Genomic DNA, 24,903 nt, shown 5'->3' on the forward strand with positions numbered 1-24,903 from the left:
TACAACAAGTAGAGAATCTGACAAAAATAAGTACATAAATAAAATGACAGAAGGAAAACAAAGCCCAGATAGGAATAGGGAATAGAAACTGATGAAATAAAAATAGAGGAAATTTTAAAATGCTCTTCACTTGGCATCAAAATGACAATAAGACAGGCAAGTCTCTCTCGGGGAAGGTATTCTATAGCTGGGGTGCTGCCACTGAAAAGACCCGTTCTTTTGCAGTTTCCCACTGCACCTGGTAAGCATAGTCAGGGATTATGGGAACTGGAGTTCAGCAACATTTGAAGAACACCACATTGGCTACTCCTAGTATAGTAAAGGTAAAGGGACCCCTGACCATTAGGTCCAGTCGTGACTGACTCTGGGGTTGTGGCGCTCATCTCACTTTATTGGCGTACAGCTTCCGGGTCATGTGGCCAGCATGACTAAGCCGCTTCTGGCGAACCATAGCAGCGCATGGAAACGCCGTTTACCTTCCCACCGGAGTGGTACCTATTTATCTACTTGCACTTTGACGTTCTTTCGAACTGTTAGGTTGGCAGGAGCAGGGACTGAGCAACGGGCGCTCACCCTGTCGCAGGGATTTGAACCGCCGGCCTTCTGATCGGCAAGTCCTAGGCTCTGCGGTTTAACCCACAGCGCCACCCGCGTCTCAACTCCTAGTATAATACTCCTAGTATAATCTGATGCAAAGTTGTACCACGCATTACATTCTACATTGGGGTGATTGATACCCTTGAGATGGTGTGGATTACAACTACCATCATCCCTGATCACTAGCCATGCTGACTGGGGCTGATGAGATTTGTACACCCAACACCCAGAGGACCACTGATTCCCCACCCCGTTCTACACAATTAACCCACAGTGCTTTGCAAATTGCAATATCCCTTGACACGACGCCATAAATATTGCCACCCAGTCTTCTCACCACATCCATGAGCTTACCGGGGGGAGCTATCTCTCAGTTACAAACACTTGCCATTTAAAATGGTGAACAGTAGAAAAACACCAAACACAGTCCTTCTAGAAGTTCCAGTTAGCTACAGGCTTTCCATTGCTTGCCAAATAATAAAAGGAATGACATTCAGGCAACAGTCTGCTGTTCCTACCACATGGCGCTGCCTAGCTATCCTGGCAACAAAGCATTTAAGAGGTAGTTGCTTCCTCTGATTTTTTGTTGCCTGCGAAAATAAAATTGAACAATCAGGGGTGCTTAGGTAACTCCAGAAATGTTACTACGTGCAGTTGGTATTCAGTTCCAAAGCACTGGGATATAGTTATTTACAAAGCATTAGCTTAATAAATATTGAGTTCTTATTTATTCTTCTACAAGCAGATTGATGACCTTTGAAACGAAGCAGCAATCTCCCTTCCAAGCAACACCCAGCTGCTGTGCTATGTAATAGATTAGGTCTCTCTTAAAACAGTCCAACACAACTCATGTAAATAGGATCCTCTGGACACCTTAAGGCAGCAGGAAGCCAGATGTAGCTGGACTCCAGTTTCCACCAGCATGGCCAGTGCTCAGGGATGATGGCAGTGGCTTGGAGACGTCCCTTGCCTCAAGGTACTGGCATCACACATGGAACCCACATGGGTCAGAACAAGCCAATATGGATCTGACTTGTAGCTGCTATGCAGATCCTGGCTGTGCCATTCATGGATATTTCTACTTGCAGCAAACCGCTTGGATGCCAAGGCCTCGGTTGAGAATCCTCTATACCCCTGCCACATCCAACCCCAATATTTTGCAGAGGGTTCTGGGGCATGCAGAGCATTGGCCAGACATGTACCCCATGTATGCTGAGAGTGTAACAGAACACACCCAAAACCTTTCTGTGGATTCACACAGGCTACAGGGGAAGATTGGCAATGGCTGACAAGCCACCCCTCAGGAAAGCTTGCTGGCCGTAACTTCATTACTCATCTGAGGAATCCCTTGGGTCCACTGCAACACAGTCTGAAAGCCACTAGTGTACAACCATCGGGCGATTCCCGCCTTTCCTCAACACACACACACTACTGCAAAAGGCCAAAGAAGATTACCAATCAGTATAGTAATTTGCTGTATGCAAAGAGCAAGCTGCTGCATGGCATGATTTAGAATCATAGAGTTGGAAGAGACCACAAGGGCCATCGAGTCCAACCCCCTGCCAAGCAGGAAACACCATCAGAGCACTCCTGACATATGGCTGTCAAGCCTCTGCTTAAAGACCTCCAAAGAAGGAGACTCCACCACACTCCTTGGCAGCAAATTTAAAGCAGGTTTAAAACATGGCTGCACTAACAAGTGCACCAATGCTACTTCACAGCAGATTGGCAAGTGGCCCAAACAGAAATTGTGGCTTCCTACTCAAGATCACAATAATAGTTTGCATGAATCAACATATAAGACAGCAGGGGTGGCTGTGTTTGTGCCTGAGGCAGGTAGAAACACTAACCACACTCCAGCATTTCCTACAGCTTTATTCTCAAATAGGAACTTGCCCTAAAACTCTACCTTCCACATCATGCAAGGTTACAAGGGCTTTGTAAACTGACTTGCAAGCTGTTGTGAGGCCTGATCATGTGGGTTGTTTCTTGCTGAAATTGGATTCATTATACAGAAGAAGAAATGGCTTTATGTCTTTTTGGCGGAAATTCCATGCAAAAAAACAAAACTGTAATAACCTGTACTTACATAAGTTTAAAAGGTGTGTCAAAGAAACCACAATAAATAACCCTGGCTATGCACTGAATAAAACTTATGGGTTGTATACAACTAAGTTTTACTCAGAGTAGACACAGAAGACTTAATGGCCCCAACTTAGCCATGTCAATGAATTTCAATTGGTCTACTCTGATAGGGTTTTACAATGAATACACTTATAAATTCAGTAGAACAAATGCTCAAGCATTTCTTATGGCATGGATAGAAAAGGTGAGTGCTATTCTGCAAGGTACTGCACTGCCTCTGAAAAGTACAGTTGTACCTTGGAAGTCGAATGGAATCCGTTCTGGAAGTTGATTCGACTTCCAAAACATTCAGAAACCAAAGCGTGGCTTCTGATTGGCTGCAGGAAGCTCCTGCAGCCAATCGGAAGTCACAGAACCCCCATGGTATGTTTGGCTTCCAAAAATAGTTCGCAAGCTGGAACAGTCCCTTCCAGGTTTGCAGCATTCGAAAGCTAAAACGATCGAGAACTAAGCTGTTCGAAAACCAAGGTACAACTGTACTGAATTCAGAATTCTAAAGGAGCACAGAGTTGCTCCACAAGTATCAGTACTAGCCTTTGAACTGTATTTTCTGCTCACAAGGAAATGTAATTCATACACCCACATAATTCTTTTTAGCACACATGTTCAAGGATGTTGAGCTTGACTTTATACAAACACACAGAGAGAAAAAATCTCTTCCTGAGTTCCTGAACCAAAAGATGCCATTATGAAATGTTAAAGGAAGACTTTTCATGGAAGCATTCTGAAAAGGAACAGCTTCTATGTTTAGAAAATAAGCATCTGTGTGACTAGGAAGCCTATTACAAACCAGCAGGATACCGGGAGGTTGCGGGAGGAGGGAGTTAGAGCAGTCACCCTTGAAAGCTGATCTATCTGTGGCACATGAAAGCAACCAGCTACCCGTATTTAAACAGTAATTTAACTGCAAAAACACTTTTTTCTGGAGAAATAGATACACACACACATTCACAAAATCTTGTGCTCCACACTAAAAAAGTAAAAAAGGCAATTCATGAAACCAGACGCAAGGGCAAAACAAATAAAGATGCCATCATAAACTGAAAAAGCACTTCAGGAAGAAGAGGTGGAGAATGAAAAGCAATGCCGAAAAACTGTCAGGGCAGCATGAAAGGAAGAATGGGGAAGCGACAGTGGGGGGGGGGAATGAAAGCCACCTCTTAACACTTAAATGTATGAAATCACCACAGCAGGAAGCAGGAGGGTATCGGCAGCCTTGAAAAAAACAACACCGTTTGCACAATGACTCTCAGCCTCAGTATACTCAACCCTATGCACAATGACTCTCAGCCTCAGTTTACTCAACCCTATGCAAGCCTAGGACTTGCCGATCAGAAGGTTGGCGGTTTGAATCCCAGCGACGGGGTGAGCTCCTGTTGCTCGGTCCCAGCTCCTGCCAACCTTGCAGTTCGAAAGCACGTCAAAGTGCAAGTAGATAAATAGGTACCACTCCGGCAGGAAGGTAAACGGCATTTCCATGCGCTGCTCTGGTTCGCCAGAAGCGGCGTAGTCATGCTAGCCACATGACCCGGAAGCTGTACACCGGCTCCCTCAGCCAATAAAGCGAGATGAGCGCCGCAACCCCAGAGTCGTCCATGCTGGACTTAACGGTCAGGGGTTCCTTTACCTTTACCTATGCAAAAAATAATTCCCCCCCTATAGGAATTCTTGCTGTTATCGATCATGAGAAAACCATCAATGGCCACATCTTTCTGACTGAATTTGATTAAATTCAGTAAGGACCTCTTCCAATATCACATCCGTGGAATGCGAGTCTCAAAAAAAGAACAAGGTGCAACAAGAGTCATAGACAGGTTTCATTGTTATTCCAGGAGAAAGGGAGAGGGGCAGGCAGGCGCAGACCACCTCAGAGCCAGCACCATATTGACCCGCACAGTGTAGGGTTGTTCTACTGTGGGAATCATCATGATGGCTTTTAAATATGTTACTATTGTGTGTGTTTTTTAAAAAAATGTAATTTAATGTGTTACTTTTAAGTTCCCCCCAGAAGGATTTATATTCTGAAAGATAGAATATAAATAACGGCAATTAATCACTCATTAAAATAAATATGCAATGGTGTTGTGAAATGGGAAATATATGGCTCAGTGGTACAGGGTGGGTGGGTATTGATCTGCCTTGTTTTATTCTTGTTTTTATTAAGTATTGTGCCTTTTTATTTTGTATTTTTATGCTGTGAACCGTCCTGAGACCTTTGGATGAAGGGTGTCATACAACATTATTTAACAACAACATTCATTTTGCATGAAAAAGGTCTCAGCGTTCATCCCACGGCATCTTTAAGCTGGATGGATAAAGATCTGGAAACTTGTAGAACTGCCGCCACTCACATGTCACATATTCTGATCGGTGCCCACGACACATTCTCAAAATACCAAACTAAATGCAGAGAAACCTAAAACTGTAATAGCTGTTCATAATTGCGTAGTGGATGTTCAGGATCTCAGAGATGAATGGAGCAGACACCACAGCGTTCCTAGAGGAAGAGATGGGTAAGTTCAGATAGATGTTGGAAGTATAGCACTGAAAGTGCCTCTTCAAGGGATGTCCTGGGATGTCCATCAAAAATATGCCAAAGAAAAAGCAGCTCAAAGCATTAAGATGCTGTCGCGCTTCTTTTACACGAAGGGGGGCAGATATATTCCAGCAGCCTTTGAAGTCTTTCAGGCAAAACCTCTGGCGCAGTTACTGTATGGGGCACAAATATGGACGGGGAACCACTGCTCAAGTCTTGAAATTGTTCAGTCTAAATTCCTAAGGCAGATATTCGGTGTCCCCTCCTGTGTCCCAAACGCAGCTTTACGACTCGAGGCCTGCCTCCCATCTGTAGAAACTCAAACCTGGCAAAGAACACTCAACTATTGGCTTCACCTTAATCTAAATCCACCCGGTCTACTGCCTCTAGTAATGCAAGACCCTCATAAAAGCTTGTGGTTCAAAACTGTGCATCAAAAACTCCTTACATGCGGTCTGCATTCGCAATCCCTACTATCAATGGGCCTTAGTAAAGCAAAGAGCCTAATAGGCCAGCGCCTGAAAGACATTGAACGGCAAAACAACCTGACTATTCTAAAGAAAATGTGTCCATGGTATACTTACTTTTCCCCTGCCCACTTTGACTTCCCAGCTTCATATTTGTCTAAATTAACCATCCCAAAATACAGACGCGCCTTTACATTGGCTAGATGGGATGTTCTTCCCTCTGCCGTACTCGAAGGTCGTTACCAAAAGACTCCATTTGAAAAACGACTCTGCCCATGCAGAGACGGTAACACGGAAACAGTGTCCCACGTCCTTCTATCCTGCCCCCTTTATAAAGACCTAAGGAATGAGATTATTACTCCACTCATTCTCCCCAACCCCGGTCGTCCACAAGACATTATATTGTTCTTTCTCTTATCTGATACGGACAGTCAGACAACAGAGAAGGTCGCAAGATACATCGAGAGAGCTGTGAAATTAAGGGCCACCATCTGAGTGACAGACGTGTTCACCTGACGGACCTCCTTTTGTTTGTTTTTATCCCCTCTTTATGTTTATTTTATTTTATTTCTAATTCTTGTATAGCTATGGCCTGTTGGCTTTGCTAATAAAGTTTTGATTTGAACTGCCTCTTCAAGGCATATGATGCAGGCATGTTCTGCAGTTTCTTTTTTATCTTGGAGAAATCATTGATATTTGCAGATGTTCAAACACTCTGAAATCCTATTCCTGTGGTGTCAAGACTAACAGATCAACAACAAAAGTGGGTTTTCTGTGAACTGTTATGGTGCCTACGAGACCTATACGGCAAGGTTGGGAGGTCAAACAGCCACCATGTATCAGCCAGTGGTTTGAAGATCTCACTGCCTTTTTAAGGACTGAGTGCATGGATTACAAATGACAATTATATTTATATGTCTATTCATATCATAGAATCATAGAATCATAGAGTTGGAATAGACCACAAGGGCCATCGATTCCAACCCCCTGCCAAGCAGGAAACACCATCAGAGCACTCCTGACATATGGCTGTCAAGCCTCTGCTTAAAGACCTCCAAAGTAGGAGACTCCACCACACTCCTTGGCAGCAAATTCCACTGTCAAACAGCTCTTACTGTCAGGAAGTTCTTCCTAATGTTTAGGTGGAATCTTCTTTCTTGTAGTTTGGATCCATTGCTCCGTGTCCACTTCTCTGGAGCAGCAGAAAACAAACTTTCTCTCTCCTCTATATGGCATCCTTTTATATATTTGAACATGGCTATCATATCAACCCTTAACCTCCTCTTCTCCAGGCTAAACATGCCCAGCTCCCTTAAGCGTTCCTCATAAGGCATCGTTTCCAGGCCTTTGACCATTTTGGTTGCCCTCCTCTGGACACGTTCTAGTTTGTCAGTGTCCTTCTTGAACTGTGGTGCCCAGAACTGGACACAGTACTCCAGGTGAGGTCTGACCAGAGCAGAATACAGTGGCACTATTACTTCCCTTGATCTAGATGCTATACTCCTATTGATGCAGCCCAGAATTGCATTGGCTTTTTTAGCTGCCGCGTCACACTGTTGGCTCATGTCAAGTTTGTGGTCAACCAAGACTCCTAGATCCTTTTCACATGTACTGCTCTCAAGCCAGGTGTCACCCATCTTGTATTTGTGCCTCTCATTTTTTTTGCCCAAGTGCAATACTTTACATTTCTCCCTGTTAAAGATCATCTTGTTTGTTTTTGCCCAGTTCTCTAACCTGTCAAGGTCGTTTTGAAGTGTGATCCTGTCCTCTGGGGTGTTAGCCACCCCTCCCAGTTTGGTGTCATCTGCAAATTTGATCAGGATGCCCTTGAGTCCATCATCCAAGTCGTTGATAAAGATGTTGAATAAGACCGGGCCCAAGACAGAACCCTGTGGCACCCCACTAATCACTCTTCTCCAGGATGAAGAGGAACCATTGATGAGCACCCTTTGGGTTCGGTCAGTCAGCCAGTTACAAATCCACTGAGTGGTAGCATAGTCAAGACCGCATTTTACCAGCTTCTTTACAAGAATATCATGGGGCACCTTGTTGAATGCCTTTCTGAAATCAAGGTAGGCTACATCCACTGCGTTCCCTTCATCTACCAGGCTTGTAATTCTGTCAAAAAACAAGATCAGGTTAGTCTGACATGACTTATTTTTCAGAAATCCATGCTGACTATTGGTGATCACAGCATTCCTTTCTAGATGCTCACAGACTGTTTGCTTAATGATCTGCTCCAGAATCTTCCCTGGTATTGATGTCCGACTGACTGGGCGATAATTATTTGGGTCCTCTCTTTCCCCCTTTTTGAAAATAGGGACAACATTTGCCCTCCTCCAGTCTGCCGGGACTTCTCCTGTTCTCCAGGAATTCTCAAAGATGACTGCCAGTGGTTCTGAGATCACATCTGCCAGTTCTTTTAATACTCTTGGATGCAGTTCATCTGGCCCTGGAGACTTGAATACATCTAAACTAGCTAAGTATTCTTGTACTATCTCCTTAGTTATTCTGGGCTGTGTTTCCTCTGCTGAATCATTTGCTCCAAATTCTTCAGGTCGGGCATTGTTTTCTTTACCGGAGAAGACTGAGGCAAAGAAGGCATTGAGGAGTTCAGCCCTTTCTGTGTCCCTTGTTTGCATTTCACCATCTTCTCCTCTGAGTGACCCCACTGTTTCTTTGTTCTTCCTTTTGCTACGGACATACCCATAAAAGCCTTTTTTGTTGCTTTTAACCTCTCTAGCAAGCCTGAGTTCATTCTGTGCTTTAGCTTTTCTGACTTTGTGTCTACATGTGCTTGCTATTTGTTTGAATTTCTCTTTGGTGGTTTCCCCCCTTTTCCATTTTTTGTACACATCCTTTTTTAATCTTAACTCAGTTAAAAGTTTTTAGATAGCCACCCTGGCTTCTTTAGGCACCTTCCATGTTTCCGTCTCATTGGTATTGCCTGACGTTGTGCTTTTACGATCTCCCTCTTAACAAACTCCCAGCCATCATGAACTCCCTTTCCTTTTAGTATTACTGTCCATGGGATCTCACCCAGCACTTCCCTAAGTTTTATGAAGTCAGCTTTCTTAAAGTCAAGAAATTGAGTCCTAGTATGCTTGGCTGCTCCTTTCCGCTGTATAGTAAACTTCAGAAGAGCATGATCACTCGCGCCTAATGAGCCTTCCACTTCTACCCCACTAACCAGGTCATCAACATTGGTTAGGACCAGATCTAAAATGGCTGTTCCTCTTGTTGCTTCTCCCACTTTCTGGACAATGAAGTTGTCTGCAAGGCCAGTGAGCAATCTGTTTGACCTTAAGCTCTTGGCTGAGTTTGACATCCAACAAATATCCGGGTAATTGAAGTCCCCCATTACTACTATCTCCCTTCCTTTTGCATGCTTGGCCATCTGTTCCAGGAAGGCATCATCTTTGTCCTCCGTTTGGCTTGGGGATCTATAGTAAATTCCCACAATGAGGTCTCTGTTATTCTTCTCTCCCTTAATTTTGACCCAAATGCTCTCACTTTGGCTTTGAGGTTCTAAGTCTTAGATCTCTTCACAGGTATATACATCCCTGACATATAACACCACTCCTCCTCCTTTCTTGTCTGGTCTGTTTCTCTGAAATAGATTGTATCCCTCCATTATTACATTCCAATCGTGAGACTTATCCCACCAGGTTTCAGTGATGCCTATTATGTCATATTTAGTTTGCTGTACCAAGAGCTCAAGCTCATCTTGTTTATTTCCCATGCTTTGCGCATTAGTGTACAGACATTGAAGTCCATTAATCATTCCCCCGTGTCTCTTATTTAAGGATTTTTTCCTCCCACCACTAGGTCTGTGTGCTGTTTGCTCCATTTGGTCTATGACATTTGGATGATCATCTTCATCAATTGATAGACTCCTACCTTCAGGAGCACTGTCTCCCTCCCCCACATTAGTCAGTTTAAAGCCCTCCTGATGAGGTTTCTGAGATTTTTGGCAAAAACATTCCTCCCAACCGTTGTGAGGTGCAGCCCATCACTTGCCAGAAGTCTATCTTCAAGAAACTGCAGTCCGTGATCTAAGAATCCAAACTGTTCCTGTTTATACCATTTGCGAAGCCAGCTGTTCACTTCGACTATTTTTCCCTCTCTCCCTGGGCCACGTCGTTCAACTGGGAGGACAGATGAGATGACAATTTGTGCATTTAATTGCTTCAATTTCCTGCCCAGAGCCTCGTAATCTCTTTTGATCTTCTGGAGGCTATTGCTTGCAGTGTCATTGGTTCCCACATGAACCAAGAGGAAGGGGTATTTGTCAGTGGGTTTTATGATTCCTTGCAGTCGTTCAGTTACATCTTGGATCTTAGCCCCGGGGAGACAGCACACCTCCCGAGACATCTTGTCAGGCCCACAGATCACTGCTTCTGTTCCCCTCAGCAGGGAATCCCCTATCACCACTACACGCCTCCTCTTAGGTTTGGTCGGGGTTCTTCCGTGAGCTGTCCGTTCCAAGGTCGCCTGCACATTCCCTGAGGACTGACTTTGCTGCTCGTCTTCATATACCTGATCGGCTGTAATGAGGGAGAGATCCTCAAATGGAGTCTGTTCTTCGTCTTCCATGCTAGGGGAGAGGACTTCAAAGCGATTGTGTATTTCTAAACAATCAGAGCGAACCCTGGGCCTCCTACTTCTTTGAGTCACGTTTCTCCATATATCTGGCACCTGTGTTGGTGAACTAGCCTCCTTCTCAGGGGTGTCCCCTGTCTCCTCCTTGGTGGAGACGGTGTTCTCTGTTGCTTCCAAGAAGAGCTCCAGCTCTCTAATTCTTTGGAGCGTAGCTACACGTTCCTCCAGTTGCTGGACCTTGTCTTCTAAGAGGGCAATCAACATACAACTGCTGCAGGTAAAGCTGCCTGCAACCTTTGGCAAGATGCCAAACATTGCGCAGGAACCGCAGGCGACTGCAGCTGTTCCCTCACCCTCCATCTTGAAAACGTGTCGGTGGGGGTGGCTACAGTGGTCCTCCATCTTAAAAAGCGTGAAGACAGGACAAATAACCCCCCCAAAAAAACCCTAGGTCTCCCCCAACAAACGTTTGAGACTAGCTCCCCTAAATCTAAAAGATGAATCAAACTGCACACGCCGCCCTGCAAGCTCTGATAAGCTCCTCTCACAGCTAATCACCTGACTCAACAGAAACCCTGCCCCCTCTGACCTTTGCACAGGGAGAGCAGCTAATCAGCCACAAAGAAATGCACACACAAGAAAACCCTTTTGCTCCTCTTTCAGCTGCTGCCCTGCAAGCTCTGATTTGGACTCCATATATGTTTAAGGATTGGTTTATGCACTGCTAAGGTAGTGCTGGATTATACATGTAAAAATACTGTACAGCAGCAGAAATCTAGAAGAAAAACATCTGTGTAGACACCCAAGGGTTGGTAAGGGGTCTTTTGGGATTTGTGTGTCTTGGTCAACTCTGTTTTAGCAACAGAACCAGCACAGATACAAAAACTCCTGCTTGTGAATCTGCAGGCAGAATAGAAGAGGGATTCAAAAGTCAGCCAAACAACTGGCAGAGTCATCTTGAGGCTGCTCAACAGGTGCTCTAATAAACATCTAATTGTTGACATATTGCAGTTAAGGCCTTGCATTTATTTCTTATTGTTAGTTGTGAAAAACCTATTTTCCTCCTGGCCGCCTCCAGCCAGGTCTGAAATGTTAAATGAAAGGTTTAGGAGGTTTTATAAGACATCACCTGGCCCACCAAAACAAATATTCCGGGGGCCATAACATTTTGAATGGTTCACCTGGACTGTGACATAGTCAGCCTGCTGGTAAGTGGCCTTTGTAAACTCCATGCTGGCTACACTCAATAAGCTTTAACATGGAAAGGGAAGGCAGATGGAAACTGGAGGGTGAGATGGGTAATATCAGGAGAGGACGCTTCTGTCAGGAAGCAACAGGGGATGTCTGTATGGTTGTTCAAAAACCACATGGAAAATTCTTCTTTACCTCCTTGCCCCCCTCTCTTCATAAATTACTTTTTAAAAATCTCTAAGCAATGCACATAAAACTATATTGAATAATTATCACACACACACACTGTTTTATTGAACTTAGCTGGCATCAAGTTGGCACTCAGCCCTCCATATTCAGCTGAGAATTTTCGTCTCTGTGCATTGTGGACGAACATGCACCAAGGTGACCCAAAGCCTCTTTATGATAGGCCCTTGAGGGTTGGATTGAGCCAGCCTCTCACTGGCCACCACTGGAGAGATGAAAGCAATATTCTGCATCGTTGAACTCCTTCTGTGTGGGCAGGAGGAAGCAGTGGCGTAGCGTGGGTTGTCAGCACCCGGGGCAAGGCAAGTAATTTGCGCCCCCTAACCCATGGATTTGCGCCCCCTAACCCTAACCCCCAGATGTTGCGCCCGGTGCGGCCGGCCCCCCCTGCACCCCCCACGCTACGCCACTGGGAGGAAGGCCTGCTGCTTGCATCCCTGGCAGCAGAAAATCCAAAAATGGGATGTGCTACAAGGGCGGGGAGGCCCAAGCCAGCCAGCAATCCACTAGATCCCTCCACTGTTGCATGGTGACATCAGGTCTGATCTTCCTGCCCTCTACACCTTCCACTTACCTCAGCCAGGGGCAACTTGGCTGTAGATGTAGTGGTTGCTCTACTAAGCTGGCTGTTTAGTCTTTAGTCCATCTGGGGACTGAGTCTCAAAGTGCACCCTGCCTGGATAATTATATTCTATATTTCATGCTATGTCTGTTTCCTCCTCCTTGCTTCAGAGTGTTTCTCACAATATTTTCCCCTCCTGTATATTCTCAGCTAGTAGAATATATAACCTGAGATTACAACTCATTGTGAGTGATGACTAAATTGCAAGATGTGATTGAATAGGTTTGATGTCCTAGAACCATCTAACAATTTGACAAAAGCACAGAGAGGAGGCCACTTACAAATAAATGATTTAAAATTAAAAGATCATTAGCACTTATCTTAGAACGATGAACTCTCAGCTCTTTTATACATTGACAACCATTCAACTATTTTGACTCCCCAGTCAACAAGAATACAGAAAGATATGAAACAATATGATTCCCTAATTCTAGGTGGTTATCAAAAGAATCCCCACATTTTTATCCTGTAAAAATTATGAAGGTCATTGCTACCAGCTACATCCTTGACTACCAAGGAATCCCAGAACAATGAGAGCCAGGAATATATGTTCTGACTACTTCAAATTCCTACTAAAAGTTCTTCATTTCTTTCCCAACTATTGTACAATTAATCAACCAGCTTCTTTCCTGCCACAGGGCTTTCCACAATCCTCAATAAGATTGTGGATATGGTATGCATGCTTTCCAGCACTATTATTCAATCAGTCTAGTAATAGTGGTATCACACTATGAAAAGATTTCAGGAGGATATTACATTTGCAGCTAATTCTGAAACTCATAAACTGCATCTAACTGGATGACACATAAATTGCCTTCTATGTAAATGAAAGAAGAATCACAGAGAATTGTAACTACAAAGAAAAGCTCAACAGTAACTTATATTTAGGGCAATAGCTCTTGAACCTATTAGCATTTAATTCATATTCAGAATTAATTAAATTTTGAAAAGCATTTTTGGAGGGAGTGAGATGCTAAAACACAGCAAAATGCACTGAGAGTAAATGGAACACTGTACACGGGTATATTCCTTCCTTCCTATAAAATGCCAAACACTCTTAAGAATATCACTTCACCAGTTTATCCAGGAGTTGAACTGAGAGCAAGAGCAAATGTGGAGCTGAACTGATAGCAGCTCAGATGTGGAGACTGCTTGATCACTGAGTCAATTCTCCTGCCTTGGGTCGATAATGTGTGAAGTTCGTTTGCTACAAATCTTAATCAGCTAAAGCAACTGGCAAATTTACGTGCTGCAGTTGCAATTCTTTCAGCCCAAGGACAACATTTTACTATAGCTGTCCACAAAACCAGGCAGTATTTATAACCGTTATCTGAATCCTTATCTCCGTTAAGGTCAACTGCCTAGCAGAGTAACAGTCTAGAGCAGGTAGCCCCAATAAATATTTACTGGCATCTGCACAGCCAGCACAGGAATAGTGAATACTCCTCTCAGTATACTGACTTTACAAGGCAGCCACATTATTAGTATTCCATGTCTAGAGCTCTTCTGATGATTCTTGCTTCTTGCCATTCCCGAATGCACATCATTTCTTTTTAAAGCTGCATTTATTTATTTTTAAGGCACATTATCACACAATACTAATCCTTCAAGAGCCATCTTGGACCAAGCTATTTTTAGTGAGATGCATGCAGCAAATGCAAACTTTTCAATTCTAATCAGACATGGGGATTGGGTGACAGAATTAAAGGAAGTTTCTGCATAGCCTGGATTTTCTCTTGGCTAACCAGCTCCCCCCACCCCACCCCGGTTTTGCTTTTCTGGTTAAGGGAAAAGTTGGGCTTAAAATGGCACAGAATAGCATTCTGCTATAATGAGCTATTAATGGAAGTGAGAAAGAGAAAACAAATTTCTAAGAGGAAGGTCTCACCCACCCTCTCCCTCCTGCTTACCTGGGCTCTGACCGCAGCATCTTTTTTAATCCACTTTATCACCGTTTCATAAACCAGTTCTTCCGTTTTTGTGTTCAGGCTGTCATTGGACATATAGGAAATGAAGTCGTCTTTCGAGATATTAAGAATCTCCTCTTGATTTGCCACCTCCGGAAAAATCTGCAGCGCATAGGCCTTTGCCATGTTGTATAGCTCACTGCACTGCATCGCTTCAGCCATGGCTAATATTCCTAAGCAATTGCTAGCAGTCAACTGTTTTTCTACAATGAACATAGGAAACAGAAAGGGATGGGGAGAATAAGTCAAAAATCCAGGACACCTATTTCCTGGTTTTGCAAGCTGTAAACTGCCACCTGAATTTGATAGGTAGGGTAGGAGTACAAAGGAGAGAATTAGATGACCTCTGAACTGAAATATGCATAATAGGGAAACAGTAACAGCATAAATACAGAAATAAACACAATCCTCTTTTGACACCGAGAGCTCAATGCAACTTTTTCTTTCAAATTTTGTTCCCATAGAAATCAACGGGACAAGTTAGTCGCAATTTCAGTGCTACTGAATAAGATATCCAGTGATTAGGGAACAAACTATAAGGAAACTATATAACTGCTTTGGGACTGTAAATGTGTGTAATTGTAGCAGACCCGGGGCTAACAACAATTTCCCCCCAAAGCTCTGAGCTTATCAAATTAAACTAATTAATTAAACTGAAGCCAAATTAAGAGCCTCGTTTTTTCTCTTCCAGCCATCTAGACATGTGGGTGTGCATGCCTCAATATTCCTTACATAAAACCAAATTTCCATTTGCCAGCAGCATGTGTGTGTAGTGCAGAGGTTCAAATCTAAAACCCATATTAATGTGATAAAATAAAACAGGTGAGGAAACTGGGTTGCCTGAAATTCAAAAAGCAAAAGAAGGGACGGTGTTTTGAACACATTTTGTACTTTCTAAATATTAGCAAGGGGAGGTTAAAAGGAGTATAAAACCATCACAAAGGATGTCAAGGCATAGTATACCCTGACAATCTCTACGAGGCTCAAGCCTATTATTCCAGAGAACTCCATATCCAAAGACTACAAAAGGAAGCTCAGACACCTCCCCTCACAATATTACAGACTCAGTTGTAATGGGGATGGGGGAGAAGCCTTCTGAATCAAGAAAATGGATGTCTACCCAACACACCTGGGACACAAACTAATGGAGCTCTTATAAAACTGGAACAGTGAGAGCTGTTGTGAACTGCTAGTGAGGGAAACTCCATTTTTCCTAAGAGGCATATTTCTCAATTTTTAGGTCCCTGAGGCCGTGGGCCATCCATTTCTGACTGGTAACATGGGATCAACATTTCATGGTAGATACTTTCTTTGCGAAAGTCTGGCCAGTTCTCCCAGTCCTTTCTTAGGTGAAAGATGCAGCAATCCACATTTCTCCAAGACTGCCTGTCTCCTCAAACAGAGTTTGGCCCCTTTTAAAATGGCAGCTGTTCATAGAAGGACGTCCAAAGACATCATAGCCAATGTAGGCCCAGTTTGCCACAGAGACATAACCTGTATAAAATATTATCCATATGCATAGTTTTAAAGAAAATAACCAACAAGGGGCATAAGTTAAGGGTGAGGAAGTGGGGAGTCCGGGATCATCTAAGTCAGTGTTTCTCAACTTTGGGTCCCCATATGTTGTTGGACTACAACTCCCATCATCCCTGAGCTCTGGCATTACTAGCTAGGGATGATGGGAGTTGTAGGCCAAAAACATCTGGGGACCCAAGGTTGAGAAAGGCTGCTCTAAGTGAACCATCCTGAGACCTGTGGGTATATAGGGCGGTATACAAATCTGATAATAGTAAGTGTACAGTGGTACTTCGGGTTATATACACTTCAGGTTACATACGCTTCAGGTTACAGACTCCGCTTACTCAGAAATAGTACCTCGGGTTAAGAACTTTGTTTCAGGATGAGAACAGAAATGTTCTAGCGGCTCGGCAGCAGCGGGAGGCCCCATTAGCTAAAGTGGTGCTTCAGGTTAAGAACAGTTTCAGGTTAAGAACGGACCTCTGGAACGAATTAAGTACTTAACCCGAGGTACCACTGTAGTACTACAACTTCCATCATCCCAAATCACAGGCCATGCTGGTTTGGCCTGATAAGATCTGGAGTCGCACTTTAAAAAGACTTGTAGCATTTGTATTGTAACAGGGAACTTGGGTGAATGTTTTGCCAGCCAACACATCATCCTGTTTGAAGTAAAGAGTTGGGGAAAATGTGGTTGGTGACTTGGATGTTCTTACTTGGCCTCTGCTTGCCAGTATTAATAACAGAACATTTGATTAAGATTCAAGGCAGGACATCTCAAAATGAAAAGGAAGATACGTCCGTCACACTAACAATAAATAGCGTGCGGAAATGATTATCCACTTGCTCATAAACAGCTTGTTCTCCACTCTCACAGCAGCACAATATATTCTGTTTGCAAGGCAGTGTTTTATGTTAGAATGCTTAATAGGTCTCCAAGTGAAATTTCAGAAATAATGATAAAATATGTAACTTACTAGTCCTCGGGGTTGCTAAGGTGTTGGGTTTTTTTTTGGTAGCATTACGGAAATGAATCTTAAATGACTCTTAAATAAATTAATTTAATTCTCCTGACCTCTTTCTACGATTTAAAGAGCCAGTAGAGTTATAATATTACCAGTCTCTTAACAGATTGCACGTAGAGCAGCATAATCCCTCTCCTCCTACTGCTTTTTCCCTCCCTCATTTAACCCCTGGTTAAACTTTACGTAAATGTCAACTGTGGTTAATCAAAAGTAATTAAGGGGAAAAGTTTGGAAACATCATCTTAACTAGGAAGGTAATAAGAAGGGTTCTTGTTAGTGCTAACAGCATTGCCAATGTAACACTTAAAACATGGTAGAAGAAGACAGGAAGAATTTGTGGAGGAAGCAATGATGTTAAAATGGTTAAAAGACAATAAGCATTTTATCTCTAGGGGCCCACAGTCAGCAATACAGTGGTACCTCAGTTTTTGAAAGTCCCGGAAGCCAAATGTTTCGGTTTTTGAATGCCGAAAACCCAGAAGCAAATGCTTCTGTTTTCAAACACACCTTGGAAGTTGAATGGCTTCCACTACGTGTACGGGTTATTCCCCCCCCCCCAAGTTTTCTGCAGACCACCCTTTGCTCCTCGGCTTTCAAACGTTTCGGAAGTCGAAGTCTTCTGGAACGGATTACGTTCGAAAATCGAGGTACCACTGTACCAATTTCTGAAGTTCCTTGCCCCCCACTGGTCACCATAGTCAAGAATAAAGGTGGCATACTTATTGTTTCTTGAAGCTGTCTGCACTAGTTAGTATTATTATTTAAGTTATTCAACTTTTTTCTCACCGCAGGCTACTCACAGTGTCTTTACAAAAACAAAACAAAATGAAAGGTAAACAAAAACTCATATGCTCAATTAAAACCAATGTGAAATCCCCACCCTTCAGATTATGTTATTTCTCCCCCCCCCCAGCCCTCCACTTCAGGGTTTTCACTTGATTTATAGTCAAAAGTTTTCATGGGAAAGTTCATTATCTGGGAAATCATGGTTCTTATTCCCCCCAAAAAATGTGCAAAATGCAAAACAAAAACAAAACACCAAACCAATCAATCTCTAGGCCAATTTGCCTCTATGACATACTAAGAACAACAAATGAGATTTTCCACAGGTGGCTCTTAGAAGAACATTAGAAATAGTGGTTTGCTTGTCTTTTTGCATTGTAAGATTCTTGGCTAGCCCGATGCAAAAATGAAAAATGAGGCCAACTGAAAACTCCACTATCTCTGAAGCTTAATCCAGTAAGAGCTATAAATAAAAATAAGCAATTATATTTTATGAATTCTCTAAATGAGAATATAAACCTCTAGTTCCCCATATATAATGAAACTTACAGCCAACTCTCCCAATTGCATAACCATAACACGGTTCACTGAATTCACATATTAAGTATTGGAAAAGGAAAATCTCACATTGATTTAGTGGAAATAAATGTATTTTGTTATAGTAGCTGAATCTTTAGAGATAATGTGCATGGATATGTCTGTGGATCATTATGAAAGCCATAAAATCTATTAATTTAAAACACACTGGAGGGCAGCTATTAAAGGAAATCTGCACCAGCACAGCAAATGCCATCTAATATCCAGTTTCGGAATAGATGCGCGCAATTTGGACAAAACAGATGTGAGGGAAACAGGAAGCGCAAGGCCCTCAATCTTCTATGCTCACATCAGAAATTGAACGTTTGGATTATCCTTCAAGGTATAATGTGCTAGCACATGACGGAAGGACAGTTTGAGCATCTCCCACCACAGGAGATATGAGGGGTTCACATTTAATGTTACAGAGCTATATCAGGAAAAGGAAGTTGGGAGTGCCTTGAAATTAGTGATGCCAACAAAGTTCATGATTGCTTGGATCATAACACAAACTTGTCCCACTCATAATGTTTGGCTGTGGTACTAAGGAAAATCGGGGGCCTTGAAACTGGGATGCAGAAAGGAGCCCTGGGGTGTGCAGTTCCCAGGGAATACCCACTTGTAGGTTAACCCAATTCCAGAACTCTGAAGAAATTACATTTCTCAGGACCTTGAACAGAGGCCTTCAAATCGTCTGCATGGCTGGTACCACTGATGCCAAGTAAGAAGGGGGTAGTAGCAACGTGTGGGGGAAGTTATGTCTGTGTGCTTATGTAGTTGAGGGAGGCCTTTAGACCTCATTTTGTTTCAAATGATGTCATCTGCAGCGTGAGTGAGCCCACATTTCAGAATTAGCACCAAGTCCAATTCTAAACGGGATGTGGGTGGCGCTGTGGTCTAAACCAAAGAGCCTAGGGCTTGCCGATCAGAAAGTCGGCGGTTCAAATCCCCACGACGGGGTGAGCTCCCGTTGCTCAGACCCTGCTCCTGCCAACCTAGCAGTTCGAAAGCACGTCAAAGTGCAAGTAGATAAACAGGTACCACTCCGGCAGGAAGGTAAACAGTGTTTCCGTGCGCTGCTCTGGTTCACCAGAAGCGGCTTAGTCATGCTGGCCACATGACCTGGAAGCTGTCTGCGCACAAACGCCGGCTCCCTCGGCCTATAGAGTGAGATGAGCGCCACAACCCCAGAGTCATCCGCAACTGGACTTAACTGTCAGGGGTCCCTTTACCTTTTACCAATTCTGAACTGAGGTGGGGGAGTTCACTCATCCAAACCTGTTATTCCTTGTCCCAGTTCTGCCCTAGCTAAAGCCATTCCGAAGGACAGTTCTAGCATCTTAGAAGCTGCTCTGGTTTGCGGGGCAACCTACCCTAATGGTTATGGAAACCAACCTTGAGCTAGTTAATTAGCTCTCCTCCCTGCATATCTCCAGCCTTTAAGGGTACAGCGAGCTAAGTGGGAAGGGTATTTTTTTTTATGGAGATCACATCCCAGGGACAAAAGAACAACTCAATAATAATAATAATAATAATAATACTCAATGCACCAAGAAGACCCCGGTGACCTGTATATATTACGTGAAGTAAACATAATTTACTCTTCAATTTCTTTATGTTTCTGGCAATTAAGGGCTAAGGACATATATGCAGGACTCTGAAACCCCATACCTAATCACTGGACATCTTATTCAGGAAGTTATTCTGCATACAGAGATTATATTGGACATTGCCCATAAACTTCCTAGCATATTAGCAAGGACCAGACGCTTGTATTTTCTTTTATATGTGAGTTGAGATTCTTGTGGAGGATGCCCAATAGCACATCCAGTGCTTCTTATGTACTTCTGCAGCCTCAAGGCGTGCACCCAGCCTTGGTAAAAGTCCACAATTCACTCAAGTCAGCAATACTATTTGCAATGCAGCACACCATGACTGGATAGCAGCTGTACTTCATGTGCCGTGATTTTAACAAGACCACACTGCACCTGAAGTACAGCCACAAACAAATAGTGGTCTGTCCTATTGTAAATGACATTTAACCACAAATTTTATAGAAGAGTTGCACATGGTAGGAAATTCTGAGGTTCGGAATCAAGAGAAAGAGAGAAACAGCACAAATTCTTACCTAGAAATGACACACAGACTTTGCAGAATGTATGAAATTGGAACTTGCTGGCAGCTTCCAGAAGAGTTTTGGCATTGACGGAATCTATTACTAAGGAACCTGTATAAACAAACTCCAGCAGTAATTCCAGGACATCCGCCGTGAGATTTGATAATTCCAACTCCAGCTTCTCACTGCTTCTGCTACTGTCCCGGGGTGACCTAGCAACAGCAGACAATGAAATTCTTACAGGATATTAACTTTCCCCCAGTGGTTGCCACTTACTGATGGCTTGAAAATCATACAACAATTCACTGACACAGAGTTTTGTTGTTGTTTAAGAATTGAAAAATACTGTATCTTTAAAAAAAATCAATGAACTTAAAAACACTTTATTACTGGATCTGAAAGAGAAGAGTCTTGCACACCAAAAAATACCAACCCGAACATTATTGCTACTCTGCATATTCATGCAAAAAAATAATAATTTGCAAACCAACCAACCAAACAAAAATTAAGAAGAAGATGAGCCAACATTAATGAAAATGTGGAATAGGATTAACTTTCAAAGGGAAGCAATACATTTTCATGTTTACATTCTGTGTCTCTCTTCATCGTTGGATAGTGAAAACAAAGTTTCCTGTTTCCAAGAGAAAAGGTCACTTGTTTTTCACCCCCAATACTATCTCCTTCATACAGAACATGGGACAATACCTTACAGGGTATTTAGGGATACATTTATGGACCTTTTCTATAAACCAAAGTAGGAGAGGAATAGTTGTTATAATGGTTCTGAGTTTGACATTCAAAAAGTTGCTAACTTTTTGTTTTATTTCAAACCCTATAAATTTTGTGTGCATATTTGTTTGACTTCAAAAAAATATATTGTTCCCTTTTAGGCACTAAAAGAAAAGAAAAACAAAAGAGGAAGGAAGGAGACCCCTCATGGAATTGCTTTGAAAACTGAATACAAGACAAGATAGACAGACAAAATGGTTAGAGCGAAAGAGGGAAGGGGTTTTTTTTGGAACAACAACAACCAGCTCTGCCACAGGAAGCCAGCAGCCATCCTCTCGAAGTTTCATGACCGTGGCCTACCGGTTTTTCCTGCATAAAGTGCTAAACAATTTGGTGATCAAAATATCGCCTGCATTTGAATTGTGCATTAGTGCTTGTGGAACTATCAGACAAAATATATAAATAAAAATAAAATAGATACATGGAGTGGGTGGTGGGTGGGAAGGGTTCAGTTCCTAACCGCTGGCTCAGGGTATAGCTGCAAAACACTAAAGTCGGGTTATACCTGAAAGACAAAACAAAACAAAAATAAAAATGCATTTGGTAACGTCAAGAAAAGGGGAGGAAAGACTGTTAGCGCAGGAAAGCAAATGCCTTTAAAATGGTTAGAGCCGCCAGGACCTTCTTTTGGAAGCGTTACACTGATCTCAGTGGAGGTACAAAATCCAGTTACTCCGCCACTGACACCCATTTCAGAATTCACACCAAAAAACTGTAAGTCTTGTTAAACTTTTCGTAAAAGGGTCACAAAAGACCAGTTAGCTTTTAAGAGAAGCATGGAATGCAGCGACTTCGCAAGAGCCTTGTTTTTCAAGGTATGTCTCTTGCTAAATAACTTGTAGCAGCTTATCTCCAAAGAGTTGGGGCAAGATGAAGAAACATGGATCCTCCATCTTCTTCCTCCCCTTTCCACTTGTTTTTCCTCTACCCAGCTCCGGACTCAAAGCAATGACACGAAATACCTCAGACATATGGATAGCCCTTTCTAAATGGAAGTTTGGTGGTTCTGACACAAAGGAGTCTCTGTTAAGCCATGGATGCTGCAGAAACTCACACACAGCTCTAAACGTGTGAATTAACAGTTTAGACCATTTCAACTGCTTGATAAAACTAAGTAAGAACACGCGCCTCTGAAAATTCCCAAAGCTTTGCAAATTTGCTAAATTCAGGGATGGAAAGGCACCTTCATTGGAGGCTGCTGCATTAGCAGAAATGGGCTGTGGCTCCTCAACCCCAACATGTCTCCACTTGTCTGCTTTCTCGTTTACAAACCAATCAGGGACGGCTCTCCTCGTCACTGGCTTTTCACCACTGCTTCCCTGCAAGTCCCAATGTTCACTAGCTATCCCTGGTTACCTCTAATGGGGATCTCTATACCTAACGTCCCCTCACCGTGAACTCTCATTTATTGGTGAGCATACACGCACTGAATGCATATCGATGGTGCAATATTAATTTCAACAGTTTGCTTAGTATTTGGTTGTTGGGTCGCAAGTTGATAAATCTGCAGCAGTCCTTCCCCTCACTCAGCAGTGAAAACATGGAAGGGAGAGACTAATCTTTGCGCAACACTCAGGAAGTCTAAAACAGAACAAGGATTTAGGTGAAGGGCGTCTCTACTGATGCTCTAACCACGAGACCATCCTTAATGTTTATGCAAGTTCAGAGTACTAATAAGTAGTTGTCCTTGCTAAGCTTTCTCTGGAGATAACAGAAGCTAACAGCAGCGAGGAAGCTGTTAGCAGCCTTAGCTATGATTAGAATAAAGAAAACACAAATATTAGAGACAACTCCACCCTGGAATAATTCAGTGATAATCTCTTCTCCTTTGTAATACACCAAGCTTTAAACGGCTGTTGCAATTGATTAAACACCAAAACAAAGCTAAGGTGTTTAATCAATCACAAAAGCCTCTTATGGAGAGCATAATACCCAGCGGAGATTATTGATGTTACACAACCTGCCAGAAATGGAAAAGAAAATTGTATCCTTTTCTTCTTCTGGTGACAGTTTTGATATTGGCAAGATGCTGCAACCGGGATGTTCGTGCAGCATACAGATCATGGTAGGCACTGCTTAAATCCATGATTTGGATTCAAATACCGAGAAAGGGTCTGTCTTGGCTACCGCCAGAGAACAAGTTCAGGTTTCATGATGGTGAACTGACTTGCACAAATTTTGATTAGATGCCAGATGAGTTACTGGCTGAAATTGTGCCTATGAGATGGGGAAAAGGTAGAGACACATTTCCCCATCTGCATCTATACTGGAATTGTTTTTATCATGTTTTAATTGTTTCGTTGCTTGTGTGTTTGCTACCCTAGGCTCCTTCGAGAGGAAGGGTGGGATTGATTGAATGAAATAAATAAAATAAATGAGTGAATTTTCAAAAGGAGCAGAAAGGTTTTGTGTGCAAACAACCAGGACTAGATAAACTCTTAATTTGCAAACTCAGTTAAAATGTACATCTGTAAACAGAATTAACTAGGGGCTGGTTAACTGTTCTCTCTCAAACAGTTGGGTTTAAATTTCTTAATTTGTGTACGGGTCAGTGTGCTAAGCAGATTTCTCTCAAGTGAGAAAGTGAAAACAAAATGGCTTTGTTGTCCTCAGGTAAGCAGCAAATGGAAGCAGGGCTGTAGTGACAGAGAACCAATGAAATGCTGCCAAGCACATGACAAACGGCCCACCCCACCTCCAAAAAGTGCTAAGGGGAATAATAATTAATAATAATAATAATAATAATAATAATAATAATAATAATAATAATAATAATTTATTTATACCCCGCCCATCTGGCTGGGTTTCCCCAGCCACTCTGGGCGGCTTCCAAAAGAATATTAAAATACTGTGATACATCAAACATTAAAAGCTTCCCTAAACAGGGCTGCCTTCAGATGTCTTCTAAAAGTCTGGTAGTTGTTGTTCTCTTTGACATCTGGTGAGAGGGCGTTCCACAGGGAGGGTGCCACTACCAAGAAGGCCCTCTGCCTGGTTCCCTGTAACTTGGCTTCTCGAAGTGAGGGAACCGCCAGAAGGCCCTCGGTGCTGGACCTCAGTGTCCGGGTAGAACAATGGAGGTGGAGACGCTCCTTCAGGTATACTGGACCGAGGCCGTTTAGGGGTTTAAAGGTCAGCACCAACACTTTGAATTGTGCTTGGAAACGTACTGGAATCCACATTTAACAATGACTCTGGATGATAAACAAGTTATTTTTGCTTATCGGATTATCTGTCTAATGGAAAAATCCATATTAAATTGGGGGTGGGGGAGAGAGAGTACAGGCTGGTGTTTTGATGAGGATGCTACAAAAAACTTGCATGCATGAGTAGCACTAAATCTACATTAAATTCCCATATGGACAAGCCTGGAGAGAAAGAGTAATTGCTAAGTCACTGCCCTGGTGCCACTGGAACACAGAGCTCTGCTTGAAATACAGAACTATAAGAGATTCTTGAACAACATCTCAATAAAACAGCAGTTGGACATTCCTAGGCTGCACAGGAAGTTTCAGCTACTTTCTGTTAATTCTGGCTGCACTAAATGTTTATTTCACTACACAGGAATGGTACCCTATGAGTTTTTCAATTGCTGTATTCATTTGGAATCAGAACTCCTTCCCCAGTCACCTTGCCTATCTAGTATGGAACTTGCTATTTGTAGAAACTATTAGTCACCTTCCCCACCCCTTTTGCTCTATGAAAAGCAACTCAAAGGAGCAT

At 42.8% G+C, this 24,903-nt stretch overlaps 1 protein-coding gene across 1 annotated transcript in view; it reads right to left on the bottom strand.

Moving 5' to 3' along the window:
- KLHL29 (kelch like family member 29) overlaps positions 1–24,903 on the bottom strand; it is a 430,669-nt gene that overhangs the window by 62,022 nt on the left and 343,744 nt on the right. The window contains exons 7-8 of the mRNA XM_082215506.1: positions 20,404–20,603; positions 14,317–14,576 (exon numbers count right to left, since the gene is read on the bottom strand). Of these exons, the coding sequence (XP_082071632.1) occupies positions 14,317–14,576; positions 20,404–20,603 (460 nt within the window). The remainder of the gene's footprint in view (positions 1–14,316; positions 14,577–20,403; positions 20,604–24,903) is intronic.

This window comes from Podarcis vaucheri (genome assembly GCF_965113315.1).
Source record: "Podarcis vaucheri genome assembly, chromosome: 3".
NCBI lineage: Eukaryota > Metazoa > Chordata > Lepidosauria > Squamata > Lacertidae > Podarcis > Podarcis vaucheri.